At 55.1% G+C, this 21,457-nt stretch overlaps 1 protein-coding gene across 2 annotated transcripts; it reads right to left on the reverse strand.

Annotated features, from left to right (window-relative positions):
* Nucleotides 1-395: 395 nt before the first annotated feature.
* Nucleotides 396-20,723, reverse strand: KLHL21 (kelch like family member 21). Of its 2 annotated transcripts, XM_044667657.1 has the most exons (6): nucleotides 20,683-20,723; nucleotides 19,387-19,570; nucleotides 9,725-10,789; nucleotides 5,718-6,123; nucleotides 2,772-2,844; nucleotides 396-2,216 (listed from the first exon to the last, which is right to left on the reverse strand). In XM_044667657.1, the coding sequence occupies exons 2-6, from the start codon at nucleotides 19,544-19,546 to the stop codon at nucleotides 1,920-1,922; spliced, it is 2,001 nt and encodes a 666-aa protein (XP_044523592.1). In that variant the 5' UTR covers nucleotides 19,547-19,570; nucleotides 20,683-20,723; the 3' UTR covers nucleotides 396-1,919. The 2 variants fall into 2 exon arrangements, with proteins under 2 accessions (XP_044523592.1, XP_044523591.1); XM_044667656.1 differs by lacking the exon at nucleotides 20,683-20,723 and having other exon boundaries at nucleotides 19,387-20,140.
* Nucleotides 20,724-21,457: the final 734 nt, after the last annotated feature.

A 21,457-nucleotide genomic window follows, 5' to 3' on the forward strand; every position in this document is an offset into this window, starting at 1 on the left:
AGCTAACAATATCTTATTTTTAAAAGTTTTCCATGGTTACACGATTCGTGTTCTCTCCCTCCCCTCTCCTGGACCTGACAAGCAATTCCACTGTTATACATATATCATCACTCAATACCTATTTCCATATTAATTTTGGTAATTTGTAAAACCAAAACCCCAAATCCTATGCTCACATAAACAGGTGATAAATCCTATTAAACCCCTCCATTTTGAAGTCAGATTTGAACCCGGAGGCTCCCGAGTCCAGGCCTGGCACTCTATCTCCAGCCCCAGCTGCCCCCTTGGCGGTCTTTTTTCTGAAGTTACATCCTTTCCAGGCTTCTTCCATCTCTTCCATTTGACGTCCCACCTGCGGCCTGGGTGAGGATTCTGTGAGGATGAAGGAGGCCGAATCGATAGGAAATGACTTTTATTTCAAAAAAGTACGGGATGGCCGCTGGGGACCTACCCACGACGCAGGACACGAATCCGGTAAACAAAATAAATACACGAAGCCCTTCCCGCTTTGGTTCTGGCGGGTCACCCAGGAGCGAGCCCGATAAGCCCGTCGGGGGGATCCGTACAAATCTAGAGCACTTTGTATAGACTTTGACATTCAGTATTCGTCAGAGAATTCTCTTTCCCGTCCTATAAGGCAAATTCAGTTTAGTGCCGAGACACACAGACATACGCCAACGCCGGGCCTGGACCAGCAGTGTCCGCCGGGGAGGGTGCTGCTAAGGGAAGGGGCCGGGGCACGGGGGGGGCCTGGCACCCCCACCTCCCCTCGCCTCCTCTGAATGCCACTTTCTCTCCTAGGAAATCCCTCTCACACTGGGAGTCTTTTCTCTCGAGCCTGCGGGCGCCGTGCCCAGAAGGGTGCCAGCCAACCACACAGCGTATCGCCCCCCTCCTCTGAACGAGCTGCTTAACTGTTTGAACCCTGGAGGGAGCTGAGCAAGACTCGACACCTAAAAAAATGCTTTTAATCCCAAGGGCTGATTGTCTGTCTGCCTACTATTCCCTGTGAGGGGGAGTCCCGGTCCTGATCAAGAAGGCAAAACTCTCATTTAAGATGAGGTTAGAAATGTAAAATGTGATAAAAACCAATCCCAGACTGGATTTCCTCACAAGTCCCTGCAGGAAAGCTTCCTCTCTCCGTGCAGACTGCCCCGGGCGCAGACACCTGCCCACTGCCAGCGGGTGTCTGAGGTAGGACTGGAACCCGGGTCTTCTGAGGGCCACCCCCTCCCCCAGCTTCCTGCTCAAACTACAGCAGAGCCAACAGGGCTCTCTTAGAAGGAAAAAAGAAACGCATCGATACAAAGCTATCGGCCTTGTCCGAGGCCCTTTTGGGGTTCACCTACTGGGGATCCCGGCCAAGACACATTTGACAAAGGAGGCACCTGAGGAAGTGAGGGGGTTCGCTCTGGGTCACCCACATCAGGCAGCTTGGCCCCCTGGCTTCGCTCTCCCGGGGTGGGGGGCCCTCCAGAAGTCCTCACCCCCTCCGGAGCGAGGGCAGCACTTTACAAACAAGGCCGTGGAGACCTTCTCTGCCACCAGAGTCCGGCAGGCCGAGGCCAGGGTCGGGCCCTGACACGACAGGGAGGTCACCCTCCCTTCTGAACGCCGGAGCCGTGCCTCGTCTCGACAAGACGCCATCGCCCACACGGCCCCCGCCTCGTGCCCCCGCGCCAGGCCGGTGTCTGGCCACTCTGAGGACGGCGCCCTGAAGTGACTGAGAGAGCCACTCATTTCCCCGAGGAGGGGAAGGTCTTTCGGGGCGAGCCCCACATCCCACGGGCACCCCTAGAACGAGACGGAGGCAGGAGGAGCCTCCCTCTTGGCCCCAGCAGCGGCTCTGCACCTGCAAGTCCTGGGGTGCCCCCCACCCCCCCATGTGCCAAGCTGCGTCCCGAGGGGCCGGGCCAAGACTAGCGCAGCGCATTCAGGTTCACGTCCTGCGGCCGCGGCCGAGCCCGGCTCAAGTTCCAGTCATTGGCATCCAGGTCGAAGCCATGCCCGTCGGACGTGGTCTGGGGCATGAACTGGCGGAAGATGCTGACGCTGCCGTGCCAAAAGGTGGGCTCCGGGAGGCGCCCCACCACGCTCCACGCCCGAGTCTCTGGGTCAAAGGCCTCCACCACGTCCGAGAGCTCAAAGGTGTTGTCGTAGCCGCCGGACACGTAGAGTTTCCCGCCCAGCACTGCCAGGCTACCCCCCACGTGAACCTAGGGACAGATGGACGGACAAGGGTGGGTGAGGGGCAGCCCCTGGCTTGGGACCTGGTAAAAATCTAGGACCAACTGTTATGGGGCAGCGAGGCAGCAGAGCAGACAGCACTGGGCTCAGAGTCAGGAAGACCCGAGACCAAATGCAGCCTCTCCACGTCCTCGCTGGGCGTTTGATCCTGTTTGCCTCAAATAAAAAAAAAAAAAAAAAAAAGAGGTAGATGGGAGAGTGCCAGGCAGAAAGTGTACATGGTCAGATATGGCTGAAGGACCAAGTTTTTTGGCTAAACAAGGGAGAGCCCATTCATTCATTCATTCATTTTCAAGGGGAAAAGAAAGAAGCTTGTTTCCAGATTGAATGATATTCATTAGAAAAGAAAGTACATTAATAAAAAAATGTTTTTAAAATAAAAACTCAAGGAAAAGAACCCCAACTTCTTGCTTTTCTCTAAAGCAGGGGTGCTTGCGAGGCTGGCCTGGTGGGTTCCTCTAGAATAAGCCCCACCCCGCCCCAAGGGAGGCCGGGGAGAAGAACCCCAACACATCCCAACGTACCTGGTTCATAGAAGGGATCTTGTCCCACTCATTCTTTACAGGGTTGTACACGTCGACTTCAGCAGAGTCGTCTCTGTGAGACAAAGCAAGGGGGTCGATGGGTGGAGGGGGCCATGCACCTCCCGTGCCCCAGAAACCCCTGCCCTCGCCCTCCCCCTCTCCTCCATGAAGAGTTAGGAAGCAGCCTCCTTGGAGGGATCCCTGGGGAGGTGGTAAGGCCGTTTCCACAGCAACCGGCAAGCCCAGGCCCTGGGCACTGCAGGGACCCTCCGCAGACTGTGGCCGACAGCCTGGGGAACAAAAGCTGTCTGGGGGGGCCTTGGAACCAACTTCGAGTCCGTGAAGGCTGTGCCGTGACAGACACGCACTGGGCCAGTTCTGCCTGGCCCAGAGGGCTCACTAAATGAGGCCACCCCATCCTCGACCCCCCAAAAGCAGAAGGGGTCTGTGTGGGCAGCCGGGGCACCTGTCTGACCGCTCGGCAGGGAGGTCCCCAAGGGCCTGCCCTGCTCTGTGCTCCTAGGCAGGGCCCCCGAGAACGCTGCTCTCCCAAAGCAGCCCCTGGGGCCAGGCCAGATTCTGTCCAAGAAGAGAGGCCAGTGACTCGCCAAGGAGGCGTCTAGATGTTCACGGCCAGACAAGGAAATCAGATCAATAAGAGGAAAAAACCAGACAATTTGGATCCTTTCAATCAATTTTAGCTTATAAAGCAGCTGCTGCACGCACACAATCAAGGAAGCTCCACTAGAGAGAGTGCTAATGAGGAGAGGGGCCTCGCCAGGGGTCTCCGGGCGGGCTGGCCGCTAAACGTTTAACCACAAGCTTTACCAATACAAGCCAGCCAGCCGGTCCCTGCCGTTTGCTCCGCATCACGGATCTTTTCTCCATCGTTTTCTTACATCTGGATCTGTAGCACTTGCCATTTGGGCATAAAAATGCTCACATTGGGAAAAACCAAACCCGACCCAAACCCTTCCCTTCTGTCTCAGAATCAGTACCGCATGTTGGTTCCAAGGCAAGAGAGCCATGAGAGTGAAGGGACTTGGCCAGGGTCACCCAGATTTTAACTGCGTAAAGAACAACAAATAAAATGAACAGAGCAATGCCTTAGCCGTGCCCTCATCCACCAGCCTGGCACTGAGAGGCCTGCTGAATGCAGAGAGGCAGGAGCAGAGACGCTCGGCCGGCCTCCTCACACCAGGAGGTCCAGGCAGGACTTGGGAGGAGCAAAGGCTCCTGGATCCGGGCTGCCACCATTAGGAAACAGGTATTTCTGCTGCCCTTTAAGATGGGCAAAAGGGGGCAGCGGGGTGGCTCAGTGGATGGAGGGGGGTGGGCCAGGCTGCACCCAGGAACCCCTTCCAAGGACTCTCAGGGATCCCCAGAACAGCCCCCTTCATCTGGGTGGGAGGTGCGTAGCTCAGGCACCCCCTCCCGCCCTGGGGGCACCCACACAGACACCCGTGTCAGGCCTGAGTGCAGATGAACATAAGACGTGTCCCCCTTTCCCCCGCTCTATTCATGTGGAACATGTACATGTGAAAGGCTCTGTGCGCTCACAGCTCGCCGGCGTCCTGTGCTGCTCTTTGCTCACAGGCTCACAGAACCTTCCTGGCGACATAAAGGACGGGGAATTACACAGGATGGGCTCCAAGGGCCGGGCCATGGGGTCAGTGACTCGTCCAGGCCCCCCCATGGGCCACGCCTCCATCCAGGGATCCAGGATGGACGGTGGGCTGGGGAGGGGGCCACCTCGCTCTCCCTCTCTGCCTTGGCCACTCCTCCCCAGTATGGGGGCTGCCCTTACTAACCCTCCTTTACAGAGGCCTGCAGAGCCCTGCTGCCTTGCCGCACGTCCGGCGCAGGGTCCAAATCTAGGCCCTGAGCAGGTCATCACTGCCCAGCCCGGCCCTCAGGGAGCCCCTTTATTTAGGGTCTGCCCAGAGTTTCTATCAGTCTATTGTTGACAGATGGGAAATGGAGGCTTGGAGGGCATCAGCGCCCCCCCTGGGGTCACCTAGCCAGTGGCAGGGAGGGCGGGCAGCCCCAGGCTGTAACCCAAGAAGAGGCCTTTCTGAGGAGATCTATTTATAGATGCTCCACTGGCTCTGGAGGGTGGGGGAAGGGGCCAGGCCAGGGGGGCCCTCAGGCCGTGCTTCCCTCACTGCGGGGCGCACAGGGTGACCCCCACAAGCACCCTCTCCTCGCATCCTGAGAGGAAGCACGGACTTGGGACGCGGATCCCCCTGGAGGCTCCCTCAACTCCTTCATTTTCAGAAAGGAGGAGGCTGTCCTGGGGGCCCAGGTGCTGCCTTGACTTTGCTACGGGCCTGCTCTCTCCCTGGGACGCTCTCCTTCTGTCTCATCCCTTTGCTGGTCCTGTCTCTAGGGGCAGCACCTGGGGATGGGAGGGCCTGGGTTCAAATCTGGCCTCAGGCACATCCTAGCTGTGACCCTGGGCCAGTCACTTCAGCCCCATGGCCTGCCCTCACTGCTTTTCTGCCTGGGAGGCTTGATATGAAGGCAAGATAAAGGGTTAAACCCCATTATCTAGAGCTGGAAGAAACACTCTGGGGAGGCCCACAGAGGAGACTGGCCCAAAGGGGATTGGAACCCAGGACCCCAGTGTCCAGGCCTGGCTCTCCATCCCAGAGCCACCTCGCCGCCCCCCCACTCACTCCATGTTTGTGCCCCGGGCCCAACCCAGACTCCGACCGGCCCCCCGAGCCTGGGCACACAGCACGTTAGACCCTCATTAAACTCTCCGAGGATGGACGTCTGTGCCTGCGGGGCCCCCAGAGAGGCCCAGCTCTGGGGCTCTGCCCGAGGCCTGCCCCCAGATGGCCCCGAGCGCCCTGCAGCACCCCAGGGGGAGCAGAGGCACCCCACTTCAGCCCGGCTCTGCCCCCGGATGGCCCCAAGTGCCCCGGCTTCGGCCAGACTCACCTGACGAAGTACATGAGCCCGTTGAGGGTGACGGTCTTGGGCGCAAAGGACCAGGGCGGCAGCTGGCCGCAGCTGACCAGGGACCACAGGTCGCTGTCCGGGTCGTAGCACTGGATCACCATGGTGTCCTTGCCGGCCAGCGAGCCGATGGCGAAGAGGCGGCCACGGCAGGCCGTGGTGGAGCAGTTGTCCATGGGGTAGGGCATGGGCCGCAGCGCCTCCCAGGCGTCCGCCGTGTGGTCGTAGCGCTCCGTGCTGTCCGAGGCCACGACGTAGAGCAGCCCGTCCAGCACCGACGAGCTGTGGTACTCGCGGGCCCTCAGCATGGGCGACACCTCCGTCCACTCGTTCACGCTCGAGTTGTACCTCCAGACGCAGTCGTAGAGGCGGGAGCCGTCGGAGCCTCCTGTGGGGAGAACGCAGCGGCCGGTGAGCCCCCGGGGGAGTCACTCTGCGCCCCGACGAGCCCCCGGGGGGGGTCACTCTGTGCCCCGATGCATCCTGGCCGAGGCTCCCCCCAAGAACCGGGGGCCTGTCATGGCTCTCCAAAGGCCGCTCCGGGCCTCGGCTTCCTGCGCCCCGGCCCCTCCTGCTCTAGGGTCCCACGCACGATGCCGGGGCCTCCGGAGGCCCTTTGGGGGCCAGGAAGGGAAAGGGAGCTGCCCAGGCCCGGTGAGAATAAAGGCCCAGGCCAGGAGCCCCGAACCCGGCGTGCTTTCTCCTCCGGCAGCACCTGTGTTGGAGCCTACAGCTCCCAAAGGGCCGCCAGGAAGACGGGAGTCCCAGGAGAGGAAAGTGGGGTGCCGTGAGGGACGGGGGGCCCCGGCAAGCTCCCTTCCCTACACCCCACAGCCAAAGCTAGCGGGACTTGCTCAAGGTCTCCCGGCACGTGGGTGGATGAGGCACCCAGACAAAGAACAAAGACTCTGTTCATCGCAGCGAATCTCCGAGGGACTCCCAGCACCTCTGGGCCCCCCATTCCACCAGAGGCGTGTCTAGGGACACCCGCACTCAGCAGAAAAGAGAAGCTGGACCCGTCTTCCTAACTCAAGGACATCTCCTTGGCTTTTAGCCGCAGCCTCCCTCCTAACTGGGTTATCAAGAGAACCAGCGAGCAGCAGAGGCCAAGGCCCGGAGAGAGGGAGGCCCAAGGAGGGTGGCAGAAGGGGAAGTAATGCTCCAAGAAGGCCCAGGGTTCAAATCTCTCCAAAAGTTACCAGCTGGGGAGAGGAGAATATTAGATGAACCAACTTATCTCAGACTTTCCTTATCTGTAAAATGGGCACAAGTAAGGGTCGATGCTCGTATGGAGCGACAGCCAAAGGAGCAGGTCTTCCCCCAGGGGCTCCCCATCCAGACCAATGAGATCTCAAGTCTGACCTCACCCCTGAGACCCCGTGGAATACCATGAGGCTCAGGTGAGATAAACAGGCCCTTTCCAAGGGCTACAGAAATGAGGGTGATTCTTTTAGGGGATCCCTCCCTCTCTAAGCTTAAAGAGCCATCTAAGGGAGGGCCAGACAGTCCCACATGCTATAGGCAGGAAGGTCACGTCCAGAACCCTGTTCCCTTAAGAGGCAGCGCTAGGGGCAGCTGTGGGAGGCTTAGTGGATGGAGCCAAGCCTAGAAACAGGGGTCCTGGGTCCCAGTGTGGTCTCAGACCTTTCCTAGCGGGGTGACCCTGGGCAAGTCCCTTAACCCCACTGCCCAGGCCTGACCACTCTTCTGCCTTGAAACCAAGACCCAGTATTGATTCTAAAACAGAAGGTGAGGATTTAAAAGAAAGAAAAGGCAGCCTAGACTGAAAAGAACCCTTAAACCCAGGGCTAGAAAGACTCCCAAATGCCGTCTAAAGGACAGGCAGTGCAGTGCAGCTGACAGGAAAGGCCCAGCCTGGAAGGATTGAGGCAGGCTGGTGAGGCTTCTCTCAATGGGAATGGCTTCCAAAGGACATTCTGGAAGTCCGCATTCTTCCTCCCCCGGAATCCCAGGCAGGCAGCTGCACTTAACAGGGCCCAGGAGCAGTTGTCCAAACAATGAGGATTCGTTGGCTCAGCTGTTAAGTGAGGGAAAGGGCGGGCTGGGGCTCTGGCTTTGGGACCCCCAGACTCAGAGCCTTCGGGGAGGCCGACCTTGCCCGTGACCGGCTGGGCCGGAGCGTGGAGCGAGCATGGAGCGAGGGGAGTGCTGCTGCTGCTGCGACCTGCACTTGCCAAGAGGCACCGCTCAGAACACCACGTTCTTTTCCTAGAGCTCCCCAAGCAACCTTGGAAAAGGCACAGACTGTGAGGGCTGGCAGGGGCCCAAGGACTTGAAGGCGGCCCCCTGCCTCCTCTTTTCTTTAAGCAGAGGAGAAAACAAGAAGGGTTTTCCAAAGTCCCACAGTCAAGTGAGCGGCAAAGCCTGCATCTCTCAGCTCCTCATTTGGGAGTCTCTCCAGCAATTAGCATTCAACCAGCACCTACTAAGTAAGCAACAGGCACTGTGCTAAGCTCTCCAGTCCTAGGGGAAGGGGAGAAAGCCAAAGCTCCACTATATTGCATCAACGATCTAGCAGTCAATGGGCATGGCTGGCAGGAAGGGCTCAGGGATTGTCAGAAAGGTTAAAGTGGGGACAGCTGGGTGGCTCAGTGGATGGAGAGCCAGGCCTCACACACTTCTGGCTGTGTGACCCTGGGCAAGTCCCTTAATCCCCACTGCCCAGCCCACTCTTCTGCCTTGGAACCAATACACAGCTTTGCTTCTAAGAGAGAAGGTAAAAGGTTTAAAAAACAAAAACAAAACAAAAAATGAAGGATCCGACTGTCCCAGAGAGCAGTCTTCCAGAAGCCTTCCCAGAGTCCCTCATTTTGAAGTCCTACCCCCAGTCCTCTAAATAAATCAAGGGTGGAAGAACCACTTTACTTTGCTGATCTGGGCCCCTAAGATGCCAGCTCTGTGGGCTGAACCAAGGAGAGATTTAGGTCCAGGTGTTTCTGGGAAGGATGACCCAGATGGGGGACTTTCTGCCAAAACAACAAAAAGCACCCATCAGCCCCTGGCCTAATAGAGCTGAGGGGGGGAACAGGCCCCCTTAGGGGGGTGGGGTGCTCCTGAGGACCTTTTCAAAAATAGGATTAAGACTAGGAAACAGAACCCAGAGACCTGGGTTGGCCCGGACCCACCCGGAGTGACTCGGCACTGCCTTGGGTTCTCTGCCAAGTTCCCTGGAAGAAAATCAGTTACCATGTGACTCTGTTTACACTCACTGGGGAATTTCAGCCTAAACACCATGTGACCGCAAGCATATATCAAATGCAAGCAAGGTGCCCGACTCAAACCCACTGGAGAAAATGTTTCCTGCTGAGAGCCCCAGGAGAGGGCACTTGGCCCTGGCACCAGCCAGTCCCCAAAACAGGAGAGCCCAGGCTGGGCGGGGAGAGAGGCAGGGCTGCACACTCATCCATCCGGTGTCTAGTTATTAAGCCAATTAGGGAAACAATAAGGGTTCTGTGAGGGTGCAGGAGGGAGGAGGGCCAGAGGGGCCCGGTTCTGTGGGTCCAACTTAATTAGAAACAGGGGCCTTGTAGAAGCTGTCCTTGGAGTAAGAAATGAGACTGATCAAGGCTGAGTTCAGTCCAACAAGGCCCTGATAGGGTACCACAGAAAGCCCCGAGGGGAAGACGGTAGTCTCCGGCTCCCTCCTCCTCCCCCCACCTCCGACTTTGGAAACTGACTTCTTGACACATCAGAGCAGGGTGGGGGCGAGGGCGCCAGCTCTGGCGCTCCTGAGGAGTCGGCCACCCCCACATTCCCTAAACGAGCCAAATCAAGGACTGGGCAAGAATCTGGGCCTGTCATTGGTTGTTTCTAGATTTGTTTCCTCCTCCTTCCTCACTCCAAGGGGCTTGGATGGGGGCTCGAGGCCGCTAGTGCTAGCTCTGATTCTGTGCGGGTGCCCAATAATGGGGTCTGGCTGAAGGGCACTAGAAAGTGGCCCTTCCCCTCCCCCTAATCGGGATCCTCACCCGTGACGTAGATGTCGTTGCCCAGAGCCACGATGCTGTAGCCCCCGCCCAGGTGATCGGGAAACTCGGCCAGGTAGCGCCACTGGCCCGTCTGCGGATTGTAACAGTCCACGGTGACCAGTTCATCACAGTCCTGGTCACAGCCGCCCACAAGCACGAGGATCTCGGCCAGGCCTGTGGAGGGGCGGGGGCGCATACGGGGGCAGGGCCCGCGGTCATGACGGTCGTAGCGCGCCGCCTGGAAGTCGCGGGCCTCCCGCAGCAGGCGCAGGCAGGGCGGGCAGCGCGCCACTAGAGGCTCGGCCTCCACGTGCGCCAGCAGGTAGAAGCGGCGGACGAAGGGCAAACGCACCGCCTCCAGCAACTGCGGCCAGTGCGCGGCGCGGCGGGGCAAGTCGGCCCGCACCCAGCGCAGCGCCAGCTGGTAGGCGGCCTCCTCCTTGGGCACGCAGAGTCCGTCGTCGCGCAGGTAACGCAGCAGGCGGGCCAAGGGCAGGCGCTCCAGCTGCTCCGCACCCAGCTCGCCCACGTGGCGTAGGATAAAGCGCTGCGCTGCGCTTGCCAACCCCGCGCAGCTGAAGGCCTCAGCGAAGTCCTGCATGTCCAGGCAGTTGGCCAGGTCGAGCTGCTGCTGCAGGAAGGCCCCGCACGCCTCCTTCACGGCCGGGAACTGCAGCAGGTCGGCGGCGCGCAGCAGGGGCTCGGCGTTGTCCCCACTCACAGCCACCCGACCCGTATAACTATAGTCCAGCAGCAGCTGCAGCATGTCGGGCGGCACGCCGTGCAGCCGCACCCGTTCGGCTCGGCTCTCCCGAAGTTGGCCCGCGAACATGGCGCGGAAGTAAGGGCTGGCCGCCGCCAACACTGCCCGGTGCGCGGGGAAGTCGCGCCCGCCCGCCGCCTCCAGGGTCACGTCCAGGAACTTGCGCTCAGCGCGCAGCTGGCTCAGCCCCCGGAGCAGACTCAGGGCGTGTGCCGGGTCCGAGAAGGGCAACACGGCCAAGGGCGCCGGCCTCTCCATGCCTCGGTAGGGGATCGTGTGCTGACCCGTGCCAGTGCCGGTTCCTATGGGAGAGACGCTCGGCTCAGCTCGGCTCGGCCCGGGCGCCGCCGCCGCTATAAATACCTTCCCTGCTTCCTTTCCCTCCCCCGGCCGAGCTGCCCAGCCCACGTGGCCGTCAGGGCCCCTCCGAGAGTCCCTCTCCCAGCCCGCGGCCCCCGCCCACTTAACCCTCTCCCCGCTGGGCTGCGGACGCTCCGGGAGCCTCCCGCGGCTTGCCCAGACTGGGCGCGAGGCGCCCCCGCCCCCTCCCGGTCCTGCGCTGTAACCCGAGACGCATGATGCAACGACCCCCTTCCTTTCGGGCTTACGGAGGAGACAGGAGTGCTGGGCGGCTGGGTCGGCCTGGCTCCCGCTGGTTCTCCGAGTGAGCCGCCTGACTCAACGGCCCCCCCTCCGCCGGCTCCTCCCTTGGGCCGCCCCACGCCTCTTCACCCTCCACCCCTACGAGGGCTGACAGTGCCAAGGGCCGTGGGCCATCTCCCGATAAACTAACCGCCCACGGAGAAGAGGGAATAAACTGTACGGCGGGCAGCAGAGCTCGGGATTCCCCTAGCCGGGCGGCGGGGTGAGCAATGAAATGCCCCCCTCCCCGCAGCGCCCAGCGCCGCTCCGTAAACACAAACAATGAAGTGCTAAGCACCTGGCCTCCGCGGGGCGGGGCCTCCCAGATGGAATCTCAGGGGCTGCCCGGGCCACTCAACTTCCTGAAAAGTCACTCACTGGCGCGGGCTGAGCCATTAGTCACGGGCGGTGGGGGGGAGCCGGCGCCCCCCGAGCGCTCCCAGCCATTCCCCGCCCTGCGCTCATTCTCTGCGGGCCCCCAGAGGTCCCCAAGGGCGCCGGCAGCTGGGGATGAACAGCCGGCACTTTAGGGCAGGCTCATCACAGCGGAGCATTCCTGCCCCCCCCCCCTCCGCCCTGGCCGCTCCTGAATGGCTGGGAAAGAGCGATCCGGATGGTCTACACCAGCCTGGGGGCCCCTCTGGCCCTGGCCTACACAGAGCAGGGGGAGACGGACATTTACATGGAGTATTCCTCGATCTGTGGTATGTGGTGGTGTCTCCCAGGTATGTCCTCGGGGGATGCACACCCGTGTATTATGTATGCTGTGCCAGGCACTTTAGAAGGGTATCCCTGGGTACACGGCCTGGAGGCATGGAATCCTGGGGCCCCCCTGGCCCTGCTCGCTCCCAGGGGACCTCAGTGCCTGTCTAGTGCAATCCCCAGGAGGTCCAGCTCAGTGAAGGTCACACAGGGAACATCTGTGGTGAGATTTGAACTCAGAACCTCAGACTTCATAAAATGTAGACAGCATTAAGAAAGTGCCCCAAGCCAGTCTGCCTCATTGGTCTCCAATATCAAACATCAAACCAGAGAAGAGTCTGTGGTTTCAAATCCAACTTATTTTCTGTTGAGTTTCAGCTCCCCTCCAAGGCCAAAGTCGCCCTATTCCCAGGCCTGCCCTCTTCCAGATAAAGTAATGCCTGACTGAGGCAGGAGGACTGCTCTTTTTGAGTGTGTAAGGGGGGAAAAGGGTTTTATGGGTTCAATATATTAAAAGGTGGTCACCAGAGGATTGAACTATGTTCAATCCCCAATTAAGAATAATCTCAAGTCAAAATTGACTTTTATGGAAGTTTATTTACAATTACACCAGGCCGGCCTCCGCTGCTGCCTAGCCGTGTGGCCCTGGGCAAGTCACTGCACCCTGATTTTCTCAGAAATGAGGATCCACGCCAACATCTCTGCCAAGAAAACCCTGGATGGATCACAGAGAACCAGCAGGCCTGAACAACAAAAATCCCTTCCCTTGTTACCACAGAATCCTTCTTTGTGCGCCTGTGTCCAGAGGACTGAGACTGCCAAAGGCCAGTTTCTCCTTGCAGTTAGGGCTGCAGGCCAGCTCTATTTACCTTATAGAATGTATATAATATAATATGGGGCTGACGCTCTGCCTGGGCTGGTTCACGAGCTGATATACGGCCTAGCCTGTCCTGTCATCCCATACCTACAACAGATAAATAACTATCCTTTTCCTTTTCTTTTCACATTACTCTTACACAGTTAATCCACAGCGTTTAAATGGACTGCAGGCTGGCCTCTGTGCTTAGCACAGGGGACATGAAGGAAAAGAAGAGAGAAAGCCCTCTCTTGGGCCCCCGAGTTTTACAATGAAGCGTCCCGTGTGGCCCTGGCCAAGTCCCTTCCCCCCACTGCCCACCCTTAGGGCTCTTCTGCCTCCTTGATTCTAAGAGGGGAGGTAAGGGGTTAAAGAAGCCTGGTCCTGTGCCTGTCAGCCAGTAAAACATTTGGAAGCGCTCCTGAGCTGGGCACGAGGCCTGAGGCAGCAGAGCACCGTCCGTGCCCTGGAGAAGCTCGCCCTGCTCATCTCCCAAGTATGGGACGGGCGCAGCAACATTCAAGGTTTGGTCACTTCTCAGCTCCTAAAACTGGCATTTGGAGCAAAGCCGGGCCCTCTGCGGCCCTATAGGAGTTACTCTGCCTGCTGAGTGCTTTCCTCTCCGGCCTGCAGCGGCCTTGTCTGGACTGAGCACATTCTCCAGCATCAGGCCCCCAGGTGTTGCCCATAGATGGACGGCCCAGCCTGGGGCTGGCTTGACACTGGGATATTTTTAGGGGATGCACCGGGTCGTGCTAGATTAGGAGCGAGTGGGCTAGTGGCTCCTCGTCCTGTCATCTGAATGACTAACAGTGGATGGCATTAAGAGGCCCGAACCGATTCAGCCAGAAGCCTTCCCACTCCATGGGCCGCCTCTGGAATTTCAACTATGTGCTCCGCTTCTCCAGCCTGTCCATTGGATAAGCAGAGTCCCAATGCCGGCTGAACCCCGGTGATGGCGCCCTCAGCACCCTAAGAAGTAGACTCGGCCTTCTTCCAAAAGGCCATAAACGGTGGGGTTGGGGTGGCAGAAAGAAAATCTAAGTGAGAAGGAAAACTAACAAAAAGGAATGAATTCCTTCTTGAAAAAGCGGCCCCTCTCGGAGCCTGGCACTCGAGGAGGAGTTCCTCCTTCCTTGGGAAATTCTCATCTGGTGCCCCATCTCTGGTGTTCTGTTTTCAGCCCTCTCCCACTCTTTGGGACCCCACTTGGGGGGTTTTCTTGAACAAAGACACCAGGGTGCCTGCCTTTTCCTTCTCTAGCTCACTTGACGGGAAGACGCTGAGGTTAAGTGACTGGCCCAGGGTCACACGGACAGGAAGTGGGGAAGAGTTGCTTTCCTGACGCCAGGCCCAGCCCTCTCTCTGGTAGCCTCCCTCCTAGCAGCCCATCCGGTCCCTTGCTTGGACTCAAAAAGATTGGCCCGGAGAGAAAGGGGTTAAGCCACAGAAGCACACGTGGCCAAATCGCAGCTTATTGATGGACAAGATGTTTGGATCCCGCAAAGTAAGTCAAGGAAGAAACTGCTGAATCAAATCAGAATCAGAAGTTACCTCCTCTACGGTGATTTCTTAAGAAGGGGAATGGCTAACTGTTTACAGTAGCGTGTTTGGAAGACTGACAAGCGGGAGAGATGGGCAGGCGCCCGGCCTGACCTCCACCCCAGACAGACGGGAGGACACACCGAGATGCTAAAAGCGGGCTGCACGACTTTAAAAATACAGAGATGAGAACGTCTGCCGCCTGGCCTCTGGGGAGGAAGACGAGAATCTGGAAGCCTCATCTGGCCTCAGACCCTTCCTGGCCCTGTGACTCTGGGCCAGTCACTTAACTGCCATGGCCCGCCCTCATGCCTTAGAGTTGTTCCTAGAACAACTCAGGGGACCCAGCCAGGCAGATGCTGCGCTGAGGGCCTCAACTGGACTTAAAGCCAATCTACTAATGATTTTTGCATTGTCCTAAACGGATAAGGACTAAAGCCTTCCACTCCTTTTCTGTTCTCCAGGCTCAAAGCCTTGACATCACCTCGAACCCACTTCTCTCTTCCCCCCTCCAGATCCAAGGAGCTGCCGGATCAATGAAGTCCTCTCTAAATCTACTCACAGGGAGCCGCCCCGGCTCAACAACTGTCTATTGCTCTCTGTTACTTCCTAGATAAAGTAAAAACTCCCAAGCCTGGTATTTGAGGCCTGCCAAAATAGGATTCAAACTATTTATTTAAAATGTTTTTTGATTATGTACTTGACAATAACAAAGAATAAACACAAACATTTCTGTATGAGGAAGAAGAGAAAAGGGGGGAGGACTGTGTATGAAAAAAAGGAACTTCTGTAAGACGGCATCGTTTCATAAATAAAATGTGCATCATTTTAAACAAGGTCCAAAGTTGTTTCCGGGGCCCTTGGGAACTTTTTAGGTGTGCTCAGGCCTGCCTTTCCTGCCTTATTTTCCATGGGGTGCCCTGGCATTCCCCTCTTGAAGCCTTTTAGCCTTTTCTCAGCTGAAAAATATCCCCTCCCTCCTTCAGTTTTTTTTTTTTTAAACCCTTAACTTCTGTGTATTGACTTATAGGTGGAAGAGTGGTAAGGGTAGGCAATGGGGGTCAAGTGACTTGCCCAGGGTCACACAGCTGGGAAGTGTCTGAGGCCAGATTTGAACCCAGGACCTCCCTTCTCTAGGCCTGGCTCTCAATCCACTGAGCTACCCAGCTGCCCCCCCTCCTTCAGTTTTTAAAGAACTCTGTGCTTATTTATCTTTTGCCCAGGGCAGTTAGGTGACTCTGCTGGCCTCCCACACTTCCTGGCCGTGTGACCCTGGGCAAGTCACTTCACCATGGTTGCCTCGGTTTCCTCACCTGTAAAACGAGCTGGAAAAGAACATGGCCAAGCACTTTGCTTATCTATGTTTAGAAAACCCCGAAAGGGGTCCTGAGGAGTTGGCAGGGACTGAATTCCATCTGTTGCCCCACTGCTACTCTGTCCCACTCCCTCAGGAAGGAAGCTTCCTGAGCTCAGCCCATTTCCAAGGCCAAGGCCCGAGGGGAGCCTTTAACAGGTACTTAATGAGGCTGGATGGAGCAATCCTCAAGATTTGGGAGGGTCAGTGGATGGGCTCAATAATCTGCAGTATCCTTCCTACTTTCAGGCATTCTCATTTCCCTTCCGCCAGCACATCACTGTATAAGTCCTGAGAGAATCGGCGCTGAGCAAGTATTCAGGGTTTTCCTAGGAGAAGAGCAAAGCCCCCCCCCCCCACACACACACACACAGGGTATCCAGGGACATGGCGGAAGCTGTTCAGTCAAGGCCACAGTCCCGGGAGGGGAGGCTCCCTCACCCCGTGTCTGCGGGCACCAGGAAATCTTCTGCAGAACAGAAAAAAAAAATGCCTATAAAGAAAACTACAAGCCAGGCTATATGTGAGGAAGAAGAAATGAAATTCCAAGGAGATCTCACATTCCAATTTTTCTGGGCAAACATGGCTCGGTCCACGCAGAAGTCCGGAACCTCTACAGAAAGAAGCATGACGTTTCGGAGGGAGAGCGCGGAAAGCCAACGTCCCGTCCCCATAGAGCAGTTATTTTGTTGGGAAAAAAAGAGGGAGGGAGGGAGGGGGCGGCAGAAGCTCAGCACTGCCCAGGCTCTGCTCTCCGGTCTCATCTATTTTAAAAAAACCATAAGAGTCTAGAGGCCAGCAATATACATTGTTCAAATAAGAAAAGTTGTCAGGAGACCCGAACCAAGCCCAGACTTTTCATTCCTCCTAATAGTCAGGAGCAGCCCCAGCTATTTGCTGTCCTAGAAACAGCTCCCAGGCTTGGAGTCAGCCAGATGCTGGGCATTGCTATGAGCCTCATCTTTCCCATCTTTAAAATGGAAACAACACAGCATTCCCTACTTTCCAAGTACTTGGGAGATCAGTGTTCTGTACACTTTCAAGAGCTTCGTGAAATGTGAACTGTTATTTTTATTAAACCAAAACCAAAACACTTTCCTTTCACTTTAGAGTCAATACTGTGTATTGTCTCATAGGTGGAAGAGTGGTAAGGGCTAGGCAATGGGGGTCAAGTGACTTGCCCAGGGTCACACAGCTGGGAAGGGTCTGAGGTCACATTTGAACCCAGGACTCCCATCTCTAGGCCTGGCTCGCAATCCACTGAACCCACCGAGCTGCCCCCTTGCTATTACTTTAAATAATAAACTTTGGAAGCATTTGAGCAGCCTCTTATCATGCCCTGGTGTAATTTTCTTAATATGTATCGGATCCTGAATGTATAAAAGTTGATTGGGGGCTTGGGTGGTTGAGACTGAACAAATAGATAAAAAAACAACCCATTTATTAAATGCTTGCTGTGTCCAAAGTATTAGGGTTAGAGGCAGAAAAGACCTCCTTGCCCTCTGGGGTTCACAAGTGATGAGGGAAGTTGATACAAATAAGGGTGGGCGCAAAGCCAAAGGTTAGCAATCAGCCACCTGGATCTGCATCTTAGAGGAGGCAGAGGGAAAGAAGAGTTCGAGGCCCCCCAGAGGGAATGGACTTTGTCAATGATGAGAATTCTTTCAGAACAGAGAGAGATGCCTCTGGGGTGCTGAGCACCCCATTTTTGGAGCTCTTTGGGCAGAGGCTGGCTAACCAACTGTCAGGTATGTTGTAGAGAGCCTTGGTCTGAGGCCCCTCTTTGTGGGGGGAGAAATCCACTGCAATTCTCACTTGGTCACGAGGTGGTTTTATTTTCCCAAATGAAGAATCAACTTCCTTCTCTCCCTCCATTCCTCCATTGGAAAGGCAAAGGAAACAAAACCTATCACAAAAATGTAGAGTTGAGCAAAAGCAATTCCCTTATGGACCATGTGTCCAGACAAAAGCCATCTCTGTCTGTCTGCGCTTGGAGTTGGGCTCCATCCGAAGGTGGGCAGCCCGTTCTGTGGCGAGTCTGAGGGTCTTTCCAAGGCTGAGATTTTACGAGCGGGCGGTAGGCTATTTTTCTGTAAAAGCATCCCTTTCCACGTCTGAAAAATGGGACCAACCATACTGGCACTCTTGCATATTCGCACTGTAATGCTAAGGCAAGAAAAATCTGAATCAAGATCATTCAGCTACAAAACAATTCAGACCTGTGCAATTCGAAAGGAGAGGCGAGAACACCAATTTAGAACCAGGGGATTTGCTTTCAAAAGGTAAGCTCCCTGGGCCTCCAGTTTCTTGGACTGCCGGTTCTGATTCTGTGACTCCCAAAGGCAAATTTACAGAACAAGCATAAGAACCGAAAGGGCTGGATTTAGTGTTGGAGGACCTGGGTTCAAACCCCAGCTTCTCTAATTAGTACTTTTGTGACTTGGAACAAGCCACTTAGGCTGTTTTATTCCTAAAATGAAGAGATTGGACCAAGTGAACTTAGAGATCCCTAAAGCTGTGCTCCTCTGCCTTAGGAAGAATGGCTAGTTGAGCCCAATGGAGCATTAGGGCTTCCCCAGGGGTCTGTGAGCTCATTTTAAAAACAAATTTCATAACTGCAATTTCAATATAACTTTTTCTTCATGATCGTGTTTATTTTATGCATTTATACACATTATTCTGAGAAAGGTCCATGGAACAAAAAAGTACCCTCACATTAGAATGCTGGAGAATCTGGTATTTACATGTTATATAGTATATATATATGTATTATATCACATATTATAAAATATATTTTATATTTATACATACACCTGCTTTAGCTAAATTGGTCTTCTCCCCCTTCCTTGTCCTCTTGGAATCCTCAGCTCCCTTGGAGGGCCACTAAGGGGCCTCTTACTTTGAGGCCTTAGTCTTCTCCCCCTCCAAAACTGTGATTATCTTCATACAACCTGCATTTACTCTTAAATTTTTTTCTCCTTTTTTAAGTTACCATTTATTTTTTAATAAGTATGTAACAGTATAATCAGATGATAGCATAAATATGTAATAAATTATAATAAATATGCCTAGCCAAGAGAAACAAATTCTCACATTAGATGTCTAAAAATCTTTTCTTCCCTTTCCTTCCCATCCCACCCCTCTATCTACACAGCCTTCCTAGAACACAAACACTGCCTGAAGTCGGAGAACTGCTTTGCATCCCAGCACTGGCCCAATCCGGCACACAGTAGGTGCTCAATTGCTCCCTATCAAGTTTTTTTCCTCCTCCTTAGCCTGTGGGGTGCAGGGCAGGAAGTGACTTGGGAAGGGGCCTAGGCCACCTCTCATTCTGCAGAGGAGGGAACCCCTCTTGGCATTCCCCCTTTTTAGGCTTGGTAGGGATTGCAGCTGGTGCCTGGGACCATAGCATGCTGTGGCCTTTGGGCCCCGCAGGCAGGCTCGATGCCCCTTGCTGGAGGGAGAACAGATCACCCAGTGTTTCTGGACACATTGTTTCAACAGCTGAAATGAACAAATCAGCAAGGCCAGTTTGTTCATTTCAAGCATGGCCCATGGCCTCCCTCCCCCTGGTGGGGGAGGGGAGGGAGCCTCCCAAGGGCTCCCAACTTGCTACTTACTCTCAGGGAGGCCAAGTCAACTAGCATTTATTAATCTCCTACCAAGTGCCAGGTCCGTCAGCTTCCTAGAGAGGGCTGTCACCTCCAAAATAACACTGACCTTTTTGGTCATTGGCTCAGATGGCAGACACTCAATCCAGGACCCACCACTCCCATGCAAAAACATTTGCACCCTTCACTTACTTTTTTTTAACTGTAGTATCTCCAAAAGGCTACTTTGTGAGCAGAATGTAATGTTTTTGTTTTTTTGTTCTAGGATCTTCTTGTTAACATGGACTCCATTTACATGGAATCTTCTGGCTTCTTCTACATTATTTCTCCACAGCAGGGGTTGTGAAGTCATTTAAAAATATATGCCATCTGTAAACTGTGTAAACTTGTTCAGCATTTCTAATAGCAATAGTTACTAAAAATATTAAAAGGGCAGGTCTATTTACTTACATCCTGTAGATAGGTTATTTAATTTCTCTGAGCCTCCATTGTCTCTTAAGTAAAATCATTGAGTTGGATTCAAATATCATTAGGGTTCCTTACAATTCTAAATCCTGCAGTCCAATAACAGAAATTTCTAACAGATCAGTTTAAAATTAAGTAAAATGTCCTAAGATACTCCATAGTGCACACTGGAATCCCACCAAAGAAAACAAAATCAAGTTAAACTGCCAAAACAATACCTACAACATACTGAACTCAATTCCTACAACCCTTAATTTTTGCAATTTTTAAACATTTTCAGAAAACCATTCCATCAGCAAGCAAAACAGGCAAAGCACAAGTTTAAAATAATGAAATATTGAAGAAAGCCCTACATAGATAAACTGAGTAAAAACAACTTCCTGAAAAGAGGAATGAAAAACAAAAACGTAAAGAGCATTTCACTCGAGGTGACTGCTAGTTATATTTGTGTAAAAAGAAAAAAAAGTGCCCTTAACGTAGTTCAAATAATACCACGCTTAAGTACAGTCTAAAAAAACAGTTTGGGGGTGGAGATGGAAAGAGAAAGGGAGTGAGGAGAGGGAAGGAGAGAGGGGGAGACAGAGAGAGAGGAAAAGAGGAGAGAGGGGGAGAACTTGGGGGGCAGAGAGTGGAAAGAGAAAGGAGAATATAAAAGGAAGAGGGGAGAAAGGGAGAGAAGGGAGTGACACAGGGAGGAGGGAAAGTGAGACGGAAAGAAAAACAGAAAAGAGAGGAGAAAGGGAGAGAGAAAAGAGCAGAGGGAAAGCAGAGGGAGAAAAGGGAGTAACAGAGGGGGATGGAAAGAAGGAACAAGGGGGAAAGAGAAAGACGAAGGATGAGTTAGAAAAGAGAGAGATAGAAGGTAGGGAGTAACAGAGGAGAAGGAACTAGAAAGTAAAAGAAGAATACCAGAGAAGAGAAGAAAGATAAGAGAGAAGAAAAGAAGGCGGAGGGAGAGAAACGGAGGAGGGGGAGGGGGAGGAGGGGCAGGACCAATCAAAGGAATCAACAAGACAACTTCACCAGGAAATGCGGGGACAAACCGAAGACAACCTGCAAACGCCACACGCCAGAGGAGCGAGACCAAATGCAGGGCGAGGCCACGGGGAGCTCAGCATCCCCCCCCCTCCCGCGAGGGGAGGAGACACGGAACCCCACCCACACCCTGGGGAGGCGGGGTGGGGGGGATAGAGAGGGAGGACAGCTTTCAAACCCCCTCAAAAAAGGGGGATGGGTGAGAGAAAAGCGAGGGAGGGGTAGGAGGATACGGAGGAGGATGGGGGTGACCCGTCTCTTCCCCCCCAAAAAAAGGGGTGTGTGGAGGGGAGCTAGTCCGATGGAGGAGCGGTGAGGAGAAAACGCCCCCTTCGGAAAGCTTCTCCCACTCCCAAATCGAAGGTGCAGAACAAACACCCTAGTCTCCCCCCACCACACCCCCTTCAGGCGACACCGTCCCCCCTCCACAGAGAGGGACCTCCGCCCCATTAGAAGAGAAACGGTGACCCTCGAGAAGAAAGGGGAGGACAGGGGACCCCGCCTCCATCCTGGCCTCTGAGGCCCAGGTGGGGAACTCGGCGTCCCTCAGCCGCTCGGTAGGTGAAATGCGCCCCTACTCTGGCTTCTGAGGAGGGGTCTCGCGGTGCGCTACCCCTCCCCCACAGGCCGAGTCGGCGGCGCGAGCCCCCGCCCCTCCCCCGCCCCGGAGTGCCCCTCCCCCAGGCCCAGACGCCTGCCTTCGTCAAGACCCTCCGCCTCCACCTCCGCCGTCCCTGCCGCCGCATAGCTTCATGGGGACTGG

This window comes from Gracilinanus agilis, chromosome 3 (assembly GCF_016433145.1).
Source record: "Gracilinanus agilis isolate LMUSP501 chromosome 3, AgileGrace, whole genome shotgun sequence".
In the NCBI taxonomy this organism is placed as follows: Eukaryota; Metazoa; Chordata; class Mammalia; order Didelphimorphia; family Didelphidae; genus Gracilinanus; species Gracilinanus agilis.